Below are 21,784 nucleotides of genomic sequence, written 5' to 3'. Positions count from 1 at the left end.
AATGCTCAATCACGTGTGAGAGCGCAGGTATATCAAAAATACAATACTGAGAATGACCGAACGTTTCCGTCAGGCAAAGTACATTACAGCGGTTGGTGAGTAGGTGGATAGGCAAGAGTTTTGGAAATGTGATCGTTGTCACGTTGAACGTTCACCGCCGGCACCTGGGTACGTGACTGACATAAATTTTAACCAGACAGACTCCAGAGACGTGGATTTATTAGAGGTTAAAGGAAATCTTATACAGCACGGCAGCAAAGTCAGTGCCACGGTTTCGAAAGGCGCCATTGGGTTTGATAAGTCTCGTATCGTCTTACTGTTTCAAACCAAAAGCCTCGAACGACGGACGCATGCGGTGTGTGAACGTCAACGACAATCATACATCGAATCGTTAAGTTGACCGTGAAACGGCGATTCTCTTTCCGACGATCAGCTCGCGGAGAACACGCGACGCGTCTACTTTACACCGTCGCTACTCCGTTTGCCCGGTCGCATCGAGCATCAAGCGGCGTGGAATAAGGGGATAGGAGAACACCGTTGGGCTCGACTGTTTTCGAAGACATTCCAAGCGCCGAAGGGTCTTCGGTCCTCCGCCCTGCCGCTGCACCACTCTGCATCGTCAGCTCGACCTGCTCCCTAGAAACGGTGCAGTAGGCTATCGTCGACGGCGTGGACCTCTCGCAAGGCAAATACCGCGGCGTGACTGCAGCCAAAGTCGAAGAGGGGGATCGGCAACGCGGTCGAACGATCTGCCGAATCACTTTTTCTCCCTTGCCCCCTTATCTTGCGTTGTATTTTTTCATTAGCTAGGTATTTCGAGTAGTTTTATCGCAGCTGAAGAATCGTTCAACGCGGAGAAACGAGACGGCGGATTTTTCGTCTTATGCAGCGTCGGTGATGCTGCACTCGTGAAACGGGATCGGTTACCTGAATAACGCGCATCGCCGGTAATCTTTATGGGATCGCCCGGAGAAAATGTTGCAGCGATGGACCGTAACTGGTTCTATATATATAATAAAACCTGCATCGATCCTGTTCTTGAAAGATAAACGGAACGGCTGTATGGCAATCTTGGTAAATCATCTGTTTCGGACGAATAGTTATAGACCTTCGATATTGTACACCTAGTGGCACTGGTACCTTTGCCGACCTAGGAGCCCTTGGTAACCGTGAAGAATAACCGGCGGTGCCAAGCCCGTGCGATCCAATAAGATGAAACGGGTTTAAAAAAGAAAGTTCGTATATGCAGCCAGGAGGGCGTCTACGGTCGGCTGAAATTAATTACAGGGGAGAGAAAACGATTTTGTCAATATATACGACGTCGATCTGGTTTCTGTGCACAGAGCTATTGTGCAGCACGGAAAACTTGCGGACGGTGCTGGGTATATAATAGACACATTTAACGTTGCGGCGTTGCGTTACGTGAAAGAATTCGACGGTGCGTTATTTTTTTATTTTCATTTTTTATTTGATTTTTCTTTTCATTTATTCCATCTTTCTTAATATATAATTTACAAATTTTCTTAATCAATTTTATCCTTTATTTTACTTCATTTGTTTTTTTTTTTTTTTTTTGTTTTTTTGCTTACTTTGTTTTCATAGGTTTTTATTAATTACTTTTTTGCTCTTTATAATAAATCTAAAAATATAATAATAGTTCATACTTAATCGTATAATAAACTTACACATGTCGTAAGAAATAACAGGAAATCGGGGACTCGGTGACAGAATTTTTAATTATTATAATTCTTTCTTATTTACCATGTAATGTACGCCTCGTCCCCTTGTACGTAGATATCACTATACGTATATGTACGCTTCTGTATCAAACTTTGAGGTCGAATATACGTTCACTTCTAGCTTGGTTTTTTGTCCTTCTTTGTTTCGTTACTTTTGTCTTTCTATTTGTTTTTTTTTTTTTTTTTAATTTCACTAATATAATCTGTTGCAGTAGTTTGAAAACTTATATATCCCCCATGTAACTTTATACTTCTATTATAATCGGCGACCAGAGCAGTTCGATTTCGCGGTTCGGCGTACGTTTGTAACGCACGGTTTTTTATACAAGAAAATTCAAGTCCGCATGTCCGTAACTTTTTCACTCCCATCTATACGGAAGACATCGATTTATCGACCACGATATTATATCACACTTACCATTACAATTGTACACCCGCAGGGTGTTCGCAATAGTGCAATCATTCACCTGTGTTGTACACGTTATTTCATGAGTACAATTAACTTTCAATTTCTCTCTAGTCGGAATTTACTTTCTCCTTAGTTCGTTTGAAAACTGCAGATTTCCTTATCAGAATTTTGCATATCTATAAAATTTTAAACTTAATTATATGATATTACGATCTTATTTCATATATTGACTTTGCGTTGTTATAAATTTGTCTTGTAAAACTGGATCACTTATTTGATGATGAAATATCGAAACCTAATAATCAAACTTGAGTGGCTGACATGGTAAAATGGTATGAAAAATTTCTTCGTTTTTTTCGTAGAAATAAAAAACATAAAAAAACACGTGACATATGAAACATCTAAAATATTTTTCCTTACAAATTAGGCAACAAGCAGTTATACGCGAAAAGATGGCCGATTTACGTACCTATAGCCATGTCATGAGTCGAGGTAGCCATCGCGAGCTAAAATACGTATATGGTTGTAATTTTTGAACGTGAGGTATAGATACATGAAAGCCAGTTTCATATATGGATCTCGTCGCGCGTAGCGCTGCGAACGGACATCAATATGCGGGTGCTTCGCAGAGGCTACAAAGAACGTTAATAGCCCCCCCCCCCCCCTCTGCCAGCAAGTAACCTGACGTTGAAAAAAAAATTCTGCCATCGTTGAGAAGGGTCCGGCGCATATATATATATATATATATATATATATATATATATATATATATATATATATATATATATATATATACATACATATGTATATATTTATTTTTAGACGAAAGGAGGACTCTGCAGGATCTCTGGAGAACGGTGAGCAGGGGAGCAGGGAACGAGAGGACCATGTGGGGAGGCTGGAAGGCGGCAGGTAGGGTAACCTCGAGCCTCCGAAGCGGAGACCTGTATTGCACCTGTTGGTTGCCACCGTAACGGTGGCACAGGTATACCACGTGACCATAAAATTTGCATCAAACACAACACGGAGCCGAGACAAGTCGCTTATACATTCCCAATTCCGGTTAGAGCGTCAAGGCAACAAAGAGTCGAAGGAACTCTTAGCGCGAGCCTGCATCTACGTCATCGACCCGCTTCTTCTTATCCCGGCTTCTCTTTGACCCACAGAGTTGATACCAACTCGGCTGTGTGCATTCGTACAAGGCATAGTGTTATAATATGGTGAAAAACGAGGCTGCGGAACCGAACTGCAATGCGCGTGGTCGTCGTGTACAGCACTTCTCTTACATATATCACTTCGGAAATTAACGTTATTAATATTCTTACTCTTGTTAAAATTACTATTATTTTTCTCATTATTATATTTACACGAAAATAGTATAGGCCTGCAAATTATATAGCTATAGTTTATGTTTTATCTTTATGACACAGAAATGGCTGGTTTCTGAGAGGGACGGTTGAAAGAGTTTCAGTTTCCCTCGTTTATTATTATCATAACTCGTCGAAGTTACACTTTTCTTATATATACCCGTTGGACGATTATCCATTGCAGTTGCACGACGAAAGGCACGTTTAAAAACGTATATAGGTACGGATTATAATTATGATACTGCGCACAAACTCTCGATATAATTTTCCTCTTCTTTTGTCGCTAACCAACTGTGTAAACTGCGAGGTTCAAAACACTATACCCACTGCGTTGACGGATTGTCGAGAACTTTTCCTAACGGGTGACATTGTTCTGTAAATTCTTTTCCTGCCAACAGAATCGCTCCAGGGCTCGCTGAGGCTGACCGCACCGTATTTTCACCACTGACACGGTGCTTTGAACGACTAAACCAAGCTACAGATAGTAGTAAGAACGGTATTCGTCAGCCTCGGTAGTTCTCTCATCGTCAACAATCGGAAGTGCGCGTATTCTTGATTATTTCATATCCGCGCGTTGATTATCCGGAGTCATACCGCTGCGTCCCGTTTCTCATTATCCTGCTGCAGAGAGTTCCGTCCTCGATGTACCTCCTACCGGACCCCATAAAGGAAAATCCTACCGGCGCATTATGTCGGCGATTGTGAATCCCTGCCTGACTGGCGCTGGTCTCGGAGGCGGCGGTTGCTGCGGGGTCGGTGCCCTGGGGGGTCGGTTCTCCTCTTCGCGTTCCCGCTCCCGTTCCCGTTCCCGTTCCCTCTGCCTCTCCCGTTCCCTTTCCCGTTCCCTCTCGCGCTCCCGTTCCCTCTCGAGTTCCCTCTCGATTCCGCGCTCCCGTTCCCGTTCCCGTTCCTGGAGTTCTAGGAGGACCCGCGACGGTCCCGGAGAGCCTAGCCGCCGTCGGTAAGAGGTCAGGATTAACGGCGGAGGCGGGGGAAGCGGCGGCGGTGGATTTTGCAGCGTTGAGAGGCCCCCGCCGCTCGTCATCGTCGAGGGCTTCACCTGGAGCAGGTCCCGCCGTATCTGGAGCTGCGGTCTGCCCTGCATCGGGGGCTGGGGCGATGGCGGGGGGTAGCTAGTGGCGCCGTTGCCCGTCGAAGACGCCGACGCCGAGGAGGATGAGGAGGGACCCGGCAAGGAGGAGCAGCCCGAGGACGAGGGTCCAGGCTCGGGGCCGCAATCCTCCTCGGGGCTGTCGTCGTCCCTCATCGCCTCCTCGAGGGCCTCGGGGGGAACGTCGCCGACGGCGTGGGTCAGGGCGTGTCTCCTGAGGTCGCAGTTCCGCCGGAACACCTTGCCGCAGGACGTGCACTCGTACGGCTTGTGATCCGTGTGCGTAAGTAGGTGAGTCTTGAGATTGCTCCGCTGGTTGAAACTGCGGGCGCATACGGGACACTTGTGCGGCGATTCCTCCATGTGAAGGATCTTGTGGACCGCGAGGGTCCGGCTCTGGCAGAAACCCTTGCCGCACTCACCGCATTTGAATGGCTTCTCTTTGCTGTGGATGTACCTGCGAATTGGAGAAAAACATGCAAGGTTAATTCGAGTCGGTGCATAGCAACTAAACGGCCGCCAAACAGGTAAAGTAAACTTCGGTAGGCTGTAGATATCGATTTTATTTTCTTTCCCCCGCAACTTCACCGAAAGTAATTGTACACTAGGATAAAAACTAAGCCCCGATAGCCGGTTGTAAAACGACACTTGAAGTGGACCCGGTTATTACTCGCAGCAGGCTGCGCGCAACGTGCGCGTTCACGCGTACATTACGCCTAATTTCTTGCCTGCCAGCGTAAGCCCGGACTATCGAGTGATCGGCTTGCGAGCGCGCGCTAACGAGGTTGTAAGGCTTGAAGGGAAAAGCACACTTTTCGTCGAATTTTAAGTCGAAGTAAGCTCTAAAACAGAATCTGATCGTTGAAATATAACGGAGCGAACTCGCGTGCAATCTTACGATACGAAACCGTTTGTTATAAGATTAACTTGACGGTTGATTTGATCCCCGCGTAATCGAGAGAAGAATTGCGTCACAATCGAACACCCGCAGCAGCGCTTGAACTCACCGATGATCCCTGAGATGGTCCTGCCGGCGAAACGCCTTGCCGCATATGTCGCAGCTGTAGGGTCTCTCGTCGGTGTGAGTTCTCTCGTGTATCAGTAGATTGTAGGACTTGGTGAACTGCCGATTGCAGAATTTGCATATGAACTGTTTCTTCGGTCTGGAGGCCCTCCCGGGCGCCCTGAGGAGCCGCCTGTCGAGATGCTGATGACCCAGGGGTCCGCCGGGAGGATAGAGAGCCGAGCTCCCCGGAAAGGGGCCCGCGAAGACGGGATACCCGGGGGGCGGTTCGAGGAGAGGCGGGGGCGGGAGGAGGAGGGCCCTCGCCGCGAGTTCCTTCCGCTTGTCGGCCATCATGGCCATGATTTCGTAGCTCGAGGACGACTTCCTAGCGGTGTTTTCGGCACCGTCGTGCTCGCCGCTCGACGACGTCGACGATGACGGGGGTCCCGACAGGTGGGAGTGCATCTCCCCCGGGTACGGGGCCAGGTGGAGACGCGACGGAACGACCGGTACGAACGCCGAGGACTCGCGGTGGTGCGGATGACCCAGGCCGGCGACCAGGCTGTGGTGGTGATGGTGGTACGCCGCCAGCGCACCGGAGGGGTCGAAGTTCCTCGATGACGAGGGTCCGGCCCCGGACGACGAGCCGGACGAGCCGGGGCCCGACCGGGCCGAAGGTCCCAGGATGTCGCGACCTCGGCCAGCGTCCTCCGACGCCGAGGAGACGACGAGGTCGGTCGGCATTCTGCGGGAGGTACCTGAAACGGACAAGATAAAACTGAGGGTGACATGACGGTGCGATTGGAAGCGGTAGGCGAGGGCGATCGATTTCGGATCGCGAGGATACCTGCACGCGCGGATATAACATTACAACAGGTAATATCGTGCAATTGCGGTGCTGAATTGAGATTCCAGTTAATCGTGCCGCCGATTCGCGTACCGCGGATTACGATCAAGTGTATTATAGCCCCCGTGACGAAAGATTTACGGGCATATTTCGACGGTTTTATTGCCTTTGAAAGTAGGTGTATGTGTATATGTATCGTGGTTCTGGATACTTCTTTGTACGGAATTGCGGTCGTCTTATCATCGCGGCGCGATAATTGTCGTCTGTGAAAATAGATAAATAACAATCAACCGCGCAACGCCTGCGGCGTTTATCGTCGACGATATTATACCTACTCTTCGACCATAACAAAATTGAATCGCGATATTGGTCAGGAAGGCAAAGAATCGAAGCCGCGATCTCGGCATCGGCGTTTCGCCTTGGAAGTCTTAGACGAACAGCAGAAGCGGGTTGACCGGAAACTTCAGTATCTCGAATTTCTCGGAACGTCGGTGTAGCCGCGGTTATCTCAACAAACACACCTGCCAACATGGCTTCCGCAGACATCATGGCTGATTGCGGCAGCCATGTTGGATCGGTTGGATACGAATCCCGCATAACGCGGGGTGCGCGGACCGACCGGATGAAAGGGTTGACCGCGCGGCACTCACCTTCTGGCTATATTTCGTTTGCGAAACTTCCAGGGAGCCGCGCTCGCATTTCCAGGTCTCTGTTTGGGACTCCTCGATCCTCCTGGACGAATTGAGGGCAGGAAGCTGGGCCCGCTGGGGAGCAGGCAGTGGAACGCGGAACACGCACTACCGAAACCACTCTATCAAGATCACTCACACAAGATCGGTTCACTGGTCCAGCCTAGGAGCAATGCACCAAGAGGAGGTTCGGTCTGGCACATTCTACCCACTTCCACTTCGAGTACTCCGAATGGCCAGTCGTCCGACACTCGTTTATCACCGCGGCTTCATTATGCCGTTTTCGGAATGAAAAATAATATCGTCAAAACAAACAAACTAGAAAAATACTTTGAGAGTCGAAAAAACTATCCCCGCGGACCGACGGTATACCGTGCGAGATAGAAGAGCTCGAACTGCGTGTCGGACGCCGTCAGGTAGGCTCATCTACGCACACCCACGCAGGTGGGTCTCACACACGTAATCACGCATGCCACACGAGCCAAGGCACGGGGAGTCGATCAGCGGCCGCTAGTAGCGCTGCTGCTGGATGCTGCGGCGTCGCTCTGGCTCTCTCGGGCCTTTCTCTCTGCCGAGAGAGCGACGAAGACGAGGTTCCTTGCCTGCCTGCCAGCCTGCCTGCCCGCCCGCCTTCGTTGTGAGCCAGAAGTACTCGGCAGGGGGAGAGTGGCCCAGGGGTGGCGCGGGGGGGAGGGTGCGGGGCTTCAGGTATAACACAGACGATGCCGCGCAGGTTGAACGCAGGAGGTATACCTTTAAGCTGGTAGGATAGGTATGGGAGCCGCAGGTGCGCACCTGAGCGTCTCCGGGCCCCGTGCACTCCCCCTGCTACTCCTCCCCCCCCTACCCTACCCTCCCTCTCCTACTCTAAATGAACTTGTACCCATTAATTCGCACTCGTCTCGGCTTGGTACAAGACGTAACGTCCAGGCTCAATTACGCCTAATTAAAATCGTTGAATATACATAACGGTCTCGGTTCGCGAGCGAGGAATTATTCACCCGATGCACGTCGCTCGCCTTCGGCCGATCCGCTGAACCCGGCGAAGATGTAGCGTAAAGTCGAGTAATAATTCGTCGAAGCTCTAACGGCAGGCTGTTCTATGCTCCGTAACGGCGGAATTCAATTTTCCGCACGGTGGCTGCAGAGCGCAGATGCGGTGGCTTGACTAATTTTAATGCCGTTCCGCGCCGACGGACAAAGAAAAGAAGAGCCGTAACAGAGGCCCGATGCGATTTACGAAAGACGCATCACCGTGTTTGGAGGAAGTTCTTCTCGCCTACAACCCGTCCACGCGGATAAAAAAAAATTACGTCGGTTACCTAAGCGAGCCGACTGGATCGGAAGGATCGGAGAAAGCCCATCCGCGACTGCCGATCAAGGGGCAATGGGCTCCTCGAAACCCCTTCGCAGTTTGCAGCCGCCCCCCGTGGCGCGGTATAAACCGCAGGAGCGGAATAGATCCGGTGGCAAAAATATACAAAGACAGGTTGTAAATGCACCTGCGGTAAGCTTGTTTTGGGCCCGGCACTGGGCCTGGAAAGACTCCGAGGAGGTGGGGGACGGTCGCTGCACCCCGCCGATGGCCACCGGCGCTGAGCGCCCGCGTCTCGACGCCGGTCGTCGACGCCCAGGCCAGACTCGCGCAGGAAAACCCGATCCACCGCGTAAGAAGCCGGTGCACGGGCTGATTCACCTCTGTACTTGCGCTGCCGTGCGGCTCCCAGTTTTTTGCGAACGGTGGGACAAAAAACGGGGAGCCGTTCGGTCGCCCGTCGTCCCCGGCCCTCCGGTCCTCGGAGAAAAGCTTTCCTTCCCCCGATACGAACGGGAAATCGCACAGCGATGGCGAAGCAGGAAAATTAGAGCTTCGGGTTAAGATGATAGGTACGTGAAAAGGCGGCGGTTTCGCGCCTTGCATTTCTTATCTGTATAAATTCCTTCCGCTGCACTTAGAATTGCCGGGCGTGCTCTGCCGCCGCGGTGCATGCAACCGAGTCTCTGAGGTCGTTTTGCTCACTGAACTAGTTCCCTTTCCTCCTTCCTCTCCGCTCCTCCTCCTCCTCGTCATCCTCCGACAGACGGACGGATGGACGGGCGAGAGGGCAGGCGGACGTGCCTCTTATCCCCTGGGTACATACAGATACGTGTTCCTCTGTGTGCAGACTGTTACTTACGGCGTGCAGGGGGAGTAGACGGGAAGAACGAGTCCGGCACGGCACGGCGCATACCGTCCGACGCGTAATGAGAACGTACCGGCTATCTACGGCGTATCAAAGACGCGCGGTGCTCTTCGCAACTGACCGTAGGTATACGTGTACAATATACATACTTGTACCTCTGGTGCCTCGACCGTGCAGGACTTTCAGCCTCAGCCTCTGAAGCCTGAATCGAGCCACCGCGTCCCGTTCTAATGTTCCGTAATCGGTTCGTTTCGTTTCCCCTCCGCTGTTTCTTTTCCTTTCTCTTTTTCTTTTTCTTTCTTTCATCTTCTTTTTATTTCTTCTTACTTTTAGTCTTTCGTCCCACTCGCCCTCAGCGACCGGCAACTGCTCTGAACCGAATATTCCAGGTCGCGGAAATTAACGGCCAATTCCGCTGGGTCGTACTGTTGTTGTATGAATTTTCATCGGGTATCGGTTTGCACTCAGTTTGTATATAGAGTGTGGATAAAAAATTCCAACAGCACGAATCGATCGTTCGATCTTATCGAGGCGGGGACGAAAAAAAATATTGTCCGCCGACTGCGGCGATAAGAGGGCTGGAAACAATTTGTTTACACGCTGAAAACGTCGTGTACGATCCGTGTTATAGGTGCGCACGAATCCGAAGAGTCCGAAACTTATGCTTACCTTGTGACTCATCGCTGAGGTGTACAATCGAATTTTGCTATCTATCGCAATAATCTGTGTTTAGTGATGAACTTGTAAGAAAAATGCTCGGTGAATTTAAATGCGTGGTAACGATAGCCCTCCGAATAATGTATATGTTAATGCGAGTCGAGGGAATTAATTGCGCGACTCTATCTTCGAGGGGGGATCACTTCGAGTTACAAGGGACTCGCGGAAGATTTAATAACGCACAAAACGTTGGAATACCTCTTAAGATTCACGAACATTAGTAGTTTTCATACCCGTGTCGTGTAAACGCGACTCGACGAATCAGTCACCGATTTTTTCCCCCCTTCCAAGGTCTCTGTATTGTAATTATTATAGGCGTGTATAGTAAATGGATTGGCATTAACGAAAACTTTGGTGCATCATTTTATTCTAAACACAGAAGTTTGACGGCTGGCTTGAAGCCTCTTGTCGACGAGAAGATTCTCCTGAAAATAATCGGAGACGAGCAGACGGTCGCGAAGAGGCCGGAACCACTTGGCCGTTTGCTGTATCTCATTACTCCAGTCGGGATCAAAATTGCCTTTAGCTAATTTTATACGAATTACGATACACAGTATAGAATGATTTCTGTTCACACCGAATACAATTAATTCATAATTTCAAATATTGCCAGTTCACCGTAAAGATTCCTTCTTAAAATCTTTACATCTCCGTCCAATAAATTCAAGTGACAAAAAATTCTGATGCAAAAACCGGGGCTGTACTGGTTTAGTTTTGAAATATGTTACACACCTTCGGCGGCTTGAAATTCGACGAAGGTATTCTTTGCGGCATATAATATTCATAATACGATAAGTCCGAGCTGAGGATTGTTGTTCTCGCTCATTGCTGACGTCGAATAATTCTTGGAGCGCGAGTAAATTAATATTACAAGTTTCGTACGTACGCCGCTTTTAGCAGCGTCTAAATATATAGGGAAACGGGAATAATTTCTTCCAACACATACTTGGAAAGTTAAATTTTCAAAGCCCGTAGAGCGTGCGTCAAGTATCCCATTTTCTGAACAGTGCGGTAAAACGACGCTGGCACATGCGCATCACTGTAATTCTCAATTTTAAGCACCCCGGCTTTCTCGGCGCATGCGCACTTTCCGATAACTTAATTTCACCCACCGCCAACAACATCTTTGGCCTGGGTTTAACCTGAAGTTTGCATTGCCTTTGATTTACTTATATTGAATTATTATATTACATTTGATTCCTTCTCGAATCAAACTTTCCTTCGCAGGTGTTGGAAAAGTCTGCGTGTGTCACACGTGCAGATGGACGATGTCTGACTTGTGCGTTTAGAGCTCTCGCCTTGGTTAATGCTGCAAACTTGACACTTGTCGGAAATCGCCGACTTTCCGCTCTTGTAACACAATATACTATTTTTCTCTGCTCTTGACGACGTCAGTATTTTTCACTTATCATTTCTCGAATACCATCTCCTCGAATGGGAATTTATGTACAATATAATATACCTTTTTTCTATCAGTCGGTGCGTTAAATACGCACAATACATCGGGCTAAAAGTAATCTTTACGGCAAGCAAACAATATATCGACGAGTCCTATGGAAACAGACGTATTTCGGCGGGCCAGATGGATCGACTACGGACGTATTTCACCGGGCAATCTAGAACGGACGTATCTCAAAAGATGCTACAAGTTGTGTATAGAGCTCTGTATACACTTGCTGCAGCATCTTTTGAGATACGTTGGTTCTAAATTGCTCGGCGAAATACGACCGTATTATCTGGCCCGCCGAAATACGTCTGTTTCCATAGGACCCGTCGATACGAGCCTCGGAAGTTGTATTTGACAAATCTAAGAGTATGTTATAGAGGGATTCTGAGGAATGGGAACACCGTGAAGCACATCTGTGTACGTATATAATAATCCGTGCGTGTATAAGTGTAGGAATGCCGTACTGCTACGTGTATATTACGTACATTACTATACCTCAGCCTCGAAACTAAGATGAGTAATTATACATATGCCTATAGACGTCAATATACGTGTACACATGGACGAACCTAACACATACGTACATGCATGATCGTAGATGCCTACTACAAATATGTATATATAAGGTGTACAAATTATTAAAGCTCAATATCATTACTTCGTTAAATCGTAACTGCGTTGATACAAACAGTGTGTAAACCGCGAGTAAAATCCGCGTTGTAAATTAATAGTGAATTTTGATTACACGTATGCGTATCGAATTTCGAATTTATGTTATTGTCTGCATTGGTTCTGGCTGCACCTCGGTATGACATATGCCGGTCGTTGTTTGCGCTCGGTTTTTCGTCCCGAGAATCCCCCCCCAGCATCCCTCGGCTAGTCTTTCTGCGGGAAGAAAATAGATTTTTGGACCCTCCATCGGTTCCCGCGCCGAAAGAATCGACGTGCCGCGGTTAGGGAAAGGGCCCAAAAAACCTCTTAGACACCGATGCAAACAGCGACCGAGGGGATCGGAGATATCCAACAACCGGAGCTCGCCGAACAAATCCGAACATTGAATGGACACGGGCGTTCGCCTAGCTGAACCGGACCCTCCTAGTCTCTCCACACGAACTGACACGAACTGCGCCCGGACAGAGTACAGAGCACAGAGCACATTAAAAACGGCTCCAGTAGCAGCATCCCGATTTTTCGAGATCCGATCTCTCGTGCCATTTGGCTTTTCGGTATAACTCTCTCTCTCTCTCTCTCTCTTTCTCTCTCTCTATCTCGCTCTCTCTCTCCCTCTGTCAAGCAGCAGCGTGTTTAAATTTGTCTTATGGGTAAACGCGCGAGAGTCCAGGACAAACGCCGATGTCGGTATGTAATGAAAAGGTGGTAATCGAATGGATGGATCGGTGTGTGTGTATGTATCTTTCTATATTCAATGTAAATGCAATGTGCAATTCGACGAAATTAATTGCACCCACAGATACACACACACACGCACACACACACACACGTGTTAGTTGGAGAAGTAAAAATTTTGGGGTGCGTTTCGCGTGTGAGGGTGTAAATATATTAATAGATACGTGTATAATATACCCATAGCTATAGCTAGGTATATGTATAATGTACATGTATAATGTATATGCTTAGCGATGGACGACGAGAGAGCTGCGGGAGATAAGGATAGGTGAAGTGATTTTGGCATATGCCGTTATGTAACTGGTATTAAAGTCTTTATTATTATCTGAATGTTTGAGCGAATGACTTATGTTTCTTTTGGCATTTGCGTCTGGCAAACGGGTTAAGTACCTTTATGGTATACATACACCCGAGCCGTATGGCGCATTCATTCCGTATCGGAACTCCTTGCTATCAACACGTAAATATGTTTATAACTGTTCGTGATTATAGTTTTCTCTTTTATAGGTAAAGTTTTATAAACGTTAGTTTTAAATGCGGCCCTCTGGGTTGTTTTCCTGTTTTTTTTTTTTTGTTCCTTTGCTGAAGGGTTGGGAGGGGGCGTGCTCGTTATATATGTATTACAATTATAAATTCTTATATTCAACGTCAATAAGGAGGAAACAAAATGACAAAAAAGACGACAAAAAAGCATTCATTATTCAATTACACTCGCGCATACTTCGAACGTCCCACAAAGCATTTGCACCTCTACTTTTTCTCTCTCTCTCTCTCTCTCTCTCTCTCTCTCTGTCGCTCTCTCCCTCTTTCTCTCTTTTTCTCTCCCTCTCTCTCTCCCTTTCATGTTCCCATATACAACATCAACATTACACGCATTCACGCATACGTCGTGAGATATTCGCTCAATGCATGCCACGTTTCAACTGCTCACGCATTCTTACACCGCACACGCACGCAAGGCTCTATACAATATCGTATTTATGTTTATACGCCTTCGTAATAACAGCAATAATAATCGTAATGATAATAATAATGATAATAATAATAATAATAATAACAACGTTAACAGTAATGGCAATGATAATAATAATAATAATAATCATTGTGAGAATAATCTCGGATGATGTTGAGGATAATGATAATAATAATGACGAATAATGCATTTTTAAATAAAAATCGATGCATAAGTAAAATAATAACGTCAAGAACACGACAAGAGAACGAAGTAAAAGTGAAAAGAAAGAAAGGTAAATATTATAGTCGCATTTGACGATCGTTGATGAAGTTTTGTGCTGGGTAAATTCGTCGCTGCTGGGACAAAGATATTTCGTTACATCGGGTCGGCTCGCCGCGGAGGAACAAGCCGAGCCAGGCTAGACTAGTTGTCTCGTCAACCTATCTTTATCCACCGGTCAATCGAGTATTCGAGCGCTGCTATCCACCTGCAAGACAAAACACGTAGAAATCACTTCTGGACGCTGGAGTTAGAATTTGCACAGGTATACGTTCGAGTTGCCCGCCTTTCCAACGAGGTTGGCAAAATGAATATCGCACCTCTTTCAACGTTACCAATGAGTTGTATATTTCTCGGATGACAGTCGGTGCTAAAGATTCTTAATTTTCGTGCAATCTCTGTCGAGAATTATTCAACTTCGTGACTTCGGGTTAACAAATTAATACAACCGTTATAAGCATGATAGGCACACAATACGCAGGTGCGGTTAAAATTTTTCCGAACTGCAGGCGCGGTCCTTTTGAGCGAGATGAGAATGCAGAGGATTTACTTGCCGAAGGTCTGATTGTTAGTCATGGCCGATTGCAGGGGCTTGGCAATTACAGTCGAGAATGAATTGAATCGGCGATTTGGGAAATAAGGTCTTCACTCATTAGTCACCGAAACCCTTTCGATTGTTATAGAGTCCGACTCGTGCCGAGGCTATAGACTTATATGTGTACTCGGGCGACCGGAATCTAGGAACGTGATGCGACTGCTTACGGGCAGTGATATCCTTTCAATGCACCTCTAATCAACAGACCCGAATACACCGATGCACTTGGTTGAATGTCCAGTGATTTCGGTATTCTCAAACATGAACGGGATGTCGCGTTGAGAGGATCGATTATGGTCTCTAATGGTATGAAAAAGGAAAAGAACACCGGAAACAAATAACTTGAAGCGATTTCTTGTCCTTATCATCTCGGAGCTCACCTCTTTTTGTCCATTTCGGATTCGGTCGCGAAAATGTGACTCTTTTGGGTAGAATCTGGCGGCTGTAGTTCGAAGGCGTGTTTCCTGCCCTCCGCGGAACCGGATGCACCCCAGTGAACGGAAAAGCCGCGAACACAGGCGATGCCGAAGGCGCGTTCGGCGTTGGCGTCGTCGTAGAAGTAGAGGACGGCGTCCTTGAGGACGCAGTATCTGCGGGACCAGCTCGAGCCGAATTCCCTGGTATGAGCGCCCTGCTGCTTACTGAGGTAGCCGAAACAGTCCGGCCTCTGAATCGTGCAGGGAGGCATTTGCTGTAGCCTCAACGATGCGTTCAACCAGGTGTCGCCCTGCCGGATAGACGTCAAACAAAACTTCATTTGACAGCGGTTCGATCCGCCGGCCTCACTCTTGCATCGTATACGGCGAGCGTGTTCTCCGCACGGTCGAGTGACCGCCGCTTCGCCACCGCTGAACGATTAATCTCACCGTAAGATCTACGCGACGCGTCTCGGCGATCAAGACGTTTCCTTACTTTCCTACTTGCACATCGGTGCGTTACAAGTTTTAATCGACTCGATCCGTCACGACGTCGCGTACCGTAGTAGCTTCGATTAAAAGTGTTTTAGTCTTACGCTACCTATTTCATTTTCATTAATCTAACGTGACGTTGAAAAAATTCTGTATCAACTTTTTCTTGTATATATATGTACACATAAAATTTAGAAAATTATTAGCTTTCGGTTGACTTTAAATGGTTATACCTATACACCTCTGGGGAGACACGCGGGAGTAATATAATATTCAATCGAACGGGGATAGCGTTCAAAAGTCAAAGATCCTCGATCGTTTAGAAGTGTATGGACTGGATTAGCCCGAGTTAGATAAAAACGATGAAAACCCTTGAAAAAATGTTAAATCCTGGCTGATAAACAGAAGTAATAGACAAGCCAGTACGCCTCTTCGATCCGGGGCCATAATCCTGAACTGAGCCAGAGGGCCACACACTAAAAATTCGAGACCCCGGGTAGTCAGATTAGGTTAAAGTCGTCTGGACGGAGTAAAACCTATCTACGAACGATTGATGCAAGGATATAATCTTGGAATATACGTCGAAGTGGAACCTCGTTATAAATTTGTCCTGGCCACCAGGTTTCGTATCACCTAATAGAAGTAGTAAAATCTATTCCCTAGAGGTAAATCCTTCTTCTCGATCCGCTACGCGGGATATAAATGTCAGCGAACTACCCGCGTTCCGAAAAAGATATTGAAGAATAAAATTCGTCGTTCATAGTCGGTTTAAAAGCCTCTAATGAATCTTTTAAATTTTGTTTGCTATAACTTGATATCGAACCAGCATCCTCGAGTGGTCGAATGGCGTAAGAATCTGTGCGCGGGGGAAACCGTCGATAAGGCCCAGGGTAACCTGATATAAGGATCCGTATCGAGATTAGAATCACCAATTAAAGCAGAGTCCGCTCGGCCGGTCCGTCGTTCGCCCTGGAACCGTTCCTCGGAGGTACTTACCTGGTTGTTCTTTTCGACAGCTTCTTTTATGACCGTCGCCCAACGGCTGGCCGCTTCCTCGGCGTCGGCTCCTAAGTGCAACGTTGGCGCTCCGGGTTTCGTTATGACGAAGCTGTGGGGTCTGACGTCGGGGGTTGGCGTTACCGCGTACTTTAGGAGCATCACTGCTCCTACCGGCTGTGAATCCTGCGGGAAACAAGGAGCGTGTAAGGGTAATGAGTTTCATACCGTGCCGGGCTATCGGTAGGTATAATCGGTATAGCTGGTTACTGGTGAGCGCCAATTTCGTCAGAGAGACGTCATTTCTCATGTTTAGTTAAAAGCCACCAGCTCAAAGTTTGTCTCTATGTTTAGATATAGAATTCTTTTGATCGTGGACTTTTGCCAGTTCAGTTTATTTCAAGGCCACACATTGACAGTGGACGGCCACCAAAACTACCGAAATGTTTTACGTTTGCGCTAGGCTCGTTAGCGCAGAAAAATACTCGATCATTTAAACAACCTCGCGTTTTTTTTTCCTCTTTTATTCTCTTTTGTTGATTACGTTGGCTCACTCCAGTCACAAATGAAACTAAAAATATGTTCTGTGAATTAGAAGAACTTTTATCCTTGCACGTATAGTCCGTTACGTTACGAATAACCGTTCTTTCATCGCCGCCTGTGGTATAACGAAAGGCAACGTGTAATCTTCGCGTACAGTCTTGATCAAGATATTGGCTAGTGCTGGTGGTATATCTGTGCAGCTGATAAGTCAACGATCGTTCAAATACCGTGAATTGAATCGATAACGAATAATCGGAAAATTTCTCTCTATACCCTTGTTTATTTTCTTTTCGCCCGTGTACGCTGTCGTAGGTATTTTCGTCACGCACAAAACGTAAGCGGGCAACTCATCTGACATTCGGTTTCTCATTTTGTTGGGTCGTAAGAAAGGTTTATGATTATAGTCACTTTACACCCCAGTGGGTTAATAAATATTTATATCCTGCAGCACGGGCAGGAGGAGGAGTAGGACCGCGGCGAAACCTCGGCAACTATACGAATGCGAACGGTCTGTTTTTAACTCCGCGGTGCTCTCATGAATTTTTCACCAACGCCTTCGCCGCGGACCCGACAAATCGAGTGTGAAACAACTCGCAACTCTCAGGGACATCCCCTGCTGGTGCAGCAGGCTCTCCGCTCACCGCATCAGTCTTGTAGCAATAAAGGCAGTTGTCGCGGCGTAACGCGAACCATCTCCTGACCCATTTGTCCGACGTCGAAGACGTCGAAGTCGTCGACCTCCTCCACAGGTACCCGGAGCAGAGAGGCGCCTCGGCTGGCCCGTCCTTCGAGCCGCTCCTCGGGACCTGGGGCGCCAGGATGTTGCAGGTTCGCACGACCTCGAGCTCCAGGATGTCGGTTCCCGAATGCGCGAGCCTTACGACTTCCGAGTGAACCGCGTCCATGACGCTTCTTCCGTTTACGGATATGATGATGTCGCCCACCTCGAGGCCGGAGCTCTCAGCCGGCATATCCGGCTCAATTACCGATACCACGACGGGCTTCGAGCCGTGAATCCGGAACCCGAACTCGCCCCCAGGCTCCCTTTTTACGATCACTCTTTTGTCGCTTTCTGAAAATATCGACACACATATTACATCAGTCATAGCTGGCGGTGTTCGACCGCGGCGAATCAATCCGAGCGATTCTTCGAACAGGACCGCGTGAATAAATTTTTGTTACACAAAAGTAAAGCCTCCCCCGCACCCTCCCCCTTCCTCTTTCGTACACCCTGTACAACGCAGCTGCTTCCGGGGCGCATTCGCACGCCACGGCTCCTGACTGATTGATTTTCCCTCTTGTTTTCTTAACGCGGTTAACGGGGTGAACGGCTCTAACACAAAACGAGGAAACCTTCCAGCAGCTCTGACCCAAATTCAACGAGTCGATCTTATCAAGCGAATTACTTGGCCGGGCAGTCTGCCCATTCATAAGTCACGTTCACCTCTCAGATTGATCTTTAGCCTCCGGTATTCCCTCGGAAGCTTGACGCTCTTCCGGAGGACCGGCTCTCACGCGATTCGATGATGAGGGATGACACGCGACTCCGCGCCGTATTTCGGACCCTGTTTCGCCGTTTACGCGACTTTTCTCGAGCCCCGCGTAGCAGGAATTCGATCGGCGAGCCGTGAACCGTACCTACTTATGCAATCCCTCGGACGCGTACCTTACGCGCCGCCCGTATAATGCCGACGTCAGAAAAAGTTATTTAACAAAATCGTAATGGATGGTAGCGCTTTTGAAACGGCGGGCCGTTTGTTATGTCACATCGTGTATACACGTAAGGTGTACACAGAGACCCCGAGCAAATAGCAAAGCTGTTACGTCACCGTCGCCTGCCAAGCCGGCAAGTGGTGGTCATCATTTACCCCCGCATCGTCTTCGCCGCTGCAGCGCGGTTACTTTGTCAGCTTATTCTTACAAATACCGGTCATTCATCTTCCATTCTGTGAAGCTTGACGATGGAACCATCCGGTAAATTCCAAAAGAATATTACACCTTAAGAACGACGCAATTTAAAGTCTACATCTTTTCCAGGTCCGTTTGAATTTCAAAAAGAATCAATCATATATAACCCGAGAGAAGTATTCTTTCAAATAGTGCTAATGTGCTACAGTCTTTCAGTCAAATGAATCACCTAGAAAATCATTACTGTAATAATTATTTCCTTTCTTTAGTTTTCTCAGTCGAGATGGCTCGGTGTCGATCGATTTATCTGAGACGAGTATCAGCCAATCCTGATCGAAACGTAATGCGGTGAGTAAAAGTTATCCACCTTCATCCGACCAAACGTCGAAGCTTATACACCGTTATTCGCGACAGCAACACCGCAATATCCATTCGGGAAGGTAAGTTTTTCGATCAGAAGGCTGAGACGTAAAAAGTAATACCGTCTTTCATGAGCGGGAAAACATGAGCTTTTCAGAGAGTCGCTTATGACATATCTCTGGCTGTAGGTATACACGTACTTACGTTGTACTATCGCTGAACGCGACACTATATTATAATGTGCAGACGAAGAGGAAAAACGATTTCAGACTTATTTTTATTCACACGTCCGAGGCGTATTCCTCACGATTCGAGCACAAGGACACGCGTGTCGATCACGTCATTTTGAGACGATGGCGATTTTTTTGCCGGCGATCGCGTTGCGTCCGTAGATAACAATTTACCGAGGTATTTTTACAAGAATTTACGATAACGGTGGAAGCCGTTCCTCTCTTTCTCCGTCTCTTTTCACTGATGCCATATTTTCAGAACAATATTCACGGTCGCGAGTTTCGCTGACAGTTCAGAAATGTTACGAATTATCAAAATAGAATTTATCTTCGATTAATAATTTTCAACAGCAAAATATTACTGAGGACTCGACTCCATTAATCATTTTTTTCAACGTCCCGCTCGTTGCAGGAATTTTTTGCGGGATAAATCCACGGTTCCAAATCGTGAAAAATAGATATTTTCTTTTCACGCAGTGTTACGATAGTAAAAAAAAAATGTTCGCAGTCGTACTACGGTTGTGTGGAGCGCTCGTTAAATTATTTTTAGATATACACATATCCACGGAGTTTTACGCTGGAACGTATATAAAACGTGTTCTGGTCTAAAATTGATAAGACCTTCTGCCTGCCGCGATGGTTTTTCGCCTCGTGGAATTTCTTATTTATTTCATCCCGTGCTATAATTTGACGCAAAGAATCAGGTCATCTTCGCGATAAAATTATACCGTGGATTGTATTTGACGGCTTCAGTTGCGTGTATCATATCCGTCTCAACATAAAGCATCCAGGAAAAATAAAAACACGATCATTCTCGTGACGAGATATTCAATATACAGAATTTTACAGCCATTGTAATGTACACACCAGAGGATTTTTGAAACTTTTCACGTGCACTGGAGATTAGCTGGAAACAGCAAAATGGAAAATACCATCGAGGGTGGGTAATAATAAAATTTTCTGTTCACACAAATTAACGAACGGGAAATCTTCAAGCAATTGAGAACTAAGAAAATTCAGCTATCGAACAGTACACGGCGATGTAGACACATACGTGAAAGTAAGCAAATAAAATAATGTTATTAGAAAGCCAGCAATTGTAACAGAACGATAAATATCATTACGCGGACTGAATCGGGCAACGTTGTGCAGTTATCGGACGCCGTTATTTGAGGTTATATACTCGAGTCGGATTGTGCAGCCAGAGGGATAATTTGTTAGTAATAATGGCGCTTTGTGCAGCGTAACGAAATATGCAAATATACCGGGTGGCGGGACGCCGAGCGTGGTCAATGCTTGGCCTTCCTTGCACCAGACCCTGAGCATACATTTCAAAAGATCTTCAAGGGCGCGCCTCAAGGAGACGTCTTCTTCTCCGATCTCGGGCGGGCACCCGGAACCCGCGGCGTCGCACACCATTTTTTGTTGTACGGGAACCGCTTTGTTCCGTTGCGAAGACACCTCCACTTGTACTTGCAATCACGCACCACTTTTTGGAGGGATCAACGACGGGAGAAGGTAGAAAGAAGAAATGCCGAATCGGTTCGAAGTGACGGAAGGAACGGCGATATCGTTGAAAATACGCGCGGCGAGTTGAAGCGGTCTTTGTCCGATGGAGATTTTAGGTAGTACCCTGGTGGAATGCGACTTGACGCCCTGACCCACTGACTGTAGCCAAAAGTTCTTCTTCTCGGATCTCCCCTACTCTCTCTTTACTCCATCTCTCTTTCTCTCGGTCTCTCCTTTTCTCTCCACTGCCGCAAGCTCATCTCGTGAAGATTTCGCTCAGCGGCAGCGCCGCGACGCCGGGGTTTATATTTAGCCACCGCAGTATTACGCGACGCTTATTTAAAGAATTGTGAAGAACCGGATGACAATCCCATCTGCACGTCATTCCGATCGTAGCCGCACAAGTCCAGCTTGATCAGTCGCCAATTGACACTAATTGTCATCGATCGGAACACACCTCGCAGGCTTCAGCGTCCCGACCATACGAGACTCGGCTGTTGCATGCGCTGCACCGACTATTCCAACCCCCCGATAAATTTCTTAAACGAAGTATTTTTCGAACCGATTATTGGTACCGCG

At 47.3% G+C, this 21,784-nt stretch overlaps 2 protein-coding genes across 2 annotated transcripts; both read right to left on the bottom strand.

Annotated features, from left to right (window-relative positions):
- Positions 1–4,108: 4,108 nt before the first annotated feature.
- Positions 4,109–7,775, bottom strand: LOC124174501 (protein bowel-like). Its single transcript, XM_046553714.1, has 3 exons — positions 7,130–7,775; positions 5,634–6,390; positions 4,109–5,083 (listed from the first exon to the last, which is right to left on the bottom strand). Exons 2-3 carry the CDS (start codon positions 6,374–6,376, stop codon positions 4,192–4,194), a joined length of 1,635 nt encoding a protein of 544 aa, XP_046409670.1. The 5' UTR covers positions 6,377–6,390; positions 7,130–7,775; the 3' UTR covers positions 4,109–4,191.
- Positions 7,776–13,219: 5,444 nt separating this feature from the next.
- On the bottom strand, positions 13,220–21,536 carry LOC124174502. Its single transcript, XM_046553715.1, has 5 exons — positions 20,962–21,536; positions 17,840–18,270; positions 16,656–16,841; positions 15,132–15,478; positions 13,220–14,364 (listed from the first exon to the last, which is right to left on the bottom strand). Exons 1-5 carry the CDS (start codon positions 21,113–21,115, stop codon positions 14,313–14,315), a joined length of 1,170 nt encoding a protein of 389 aa, XP_046409671.1. The 5' UTR covers positions 21,116–21,536; the 3' UTR covers positions 13,220–14,312.
- Positions 21,537–21,784: the final 248 nt, after the last annotated feature.

The sequence above is a fragment of the Neodiprion fabricii genome, chromosome 1 (assembly GCF_021155785.1).
Source record: "Neodiprion fabricii isolate iyNeoFabr1 chromosome 1, iyNeoFabr1.1, whole genome shotgun sequence".
In the NCBI taxonomy this organism is placed as follows: domain Eukaryota; kingdom Metazoa; phylum Arthropoda; class Insecta; order Hymenoptera; family Diprionidae; genus Neodiprion; species Neodiprion fabricii.
Note: the sequence above shows the minus strand (reverse complement) of the source record. Positions and strands in the feature narration are given on the sequence as shown.

Bases quoted from the DNA above. Each gene is read 5' to 3' on its own strand.
- LOC124174502 (XM_046553715.1), bottom strand. From the start codon at position 21,115: ATGGTGTGCGACGCCGCGGGTTCCGGGTGCCCGCCCGAGATCGGAGAA. The intron at 18,271-20,961 runs GTATATTTGCAT...CGATATTTTCAG, and splicing joins GCTCGGCGTCCCGCCACCCG to AAAGCGACAAAAGAGTGATC. The intron at 15,479-16,655 runs GTAAGTACCTCC...TCTATCCGGCAG, and splicing joins CTGTCGAAAAGAACAACCAG to GGCGACACCTGGTTGAACGC.
- LOC124174501 (XM_046553714.1), bottom strand. From the start codon at position 6,376: ATGCCGACCGACCTCGTCGTCTCCTCGGCGTCGGAGGACGCTGGCCGA. The intron at 5,084-5,633 runs GTGAGTTCAAGC...TCCAATTCGCAG, and splicing joins GACCATCTCAGGGATCATCG to GTACATCCACAGCAAAGAGA.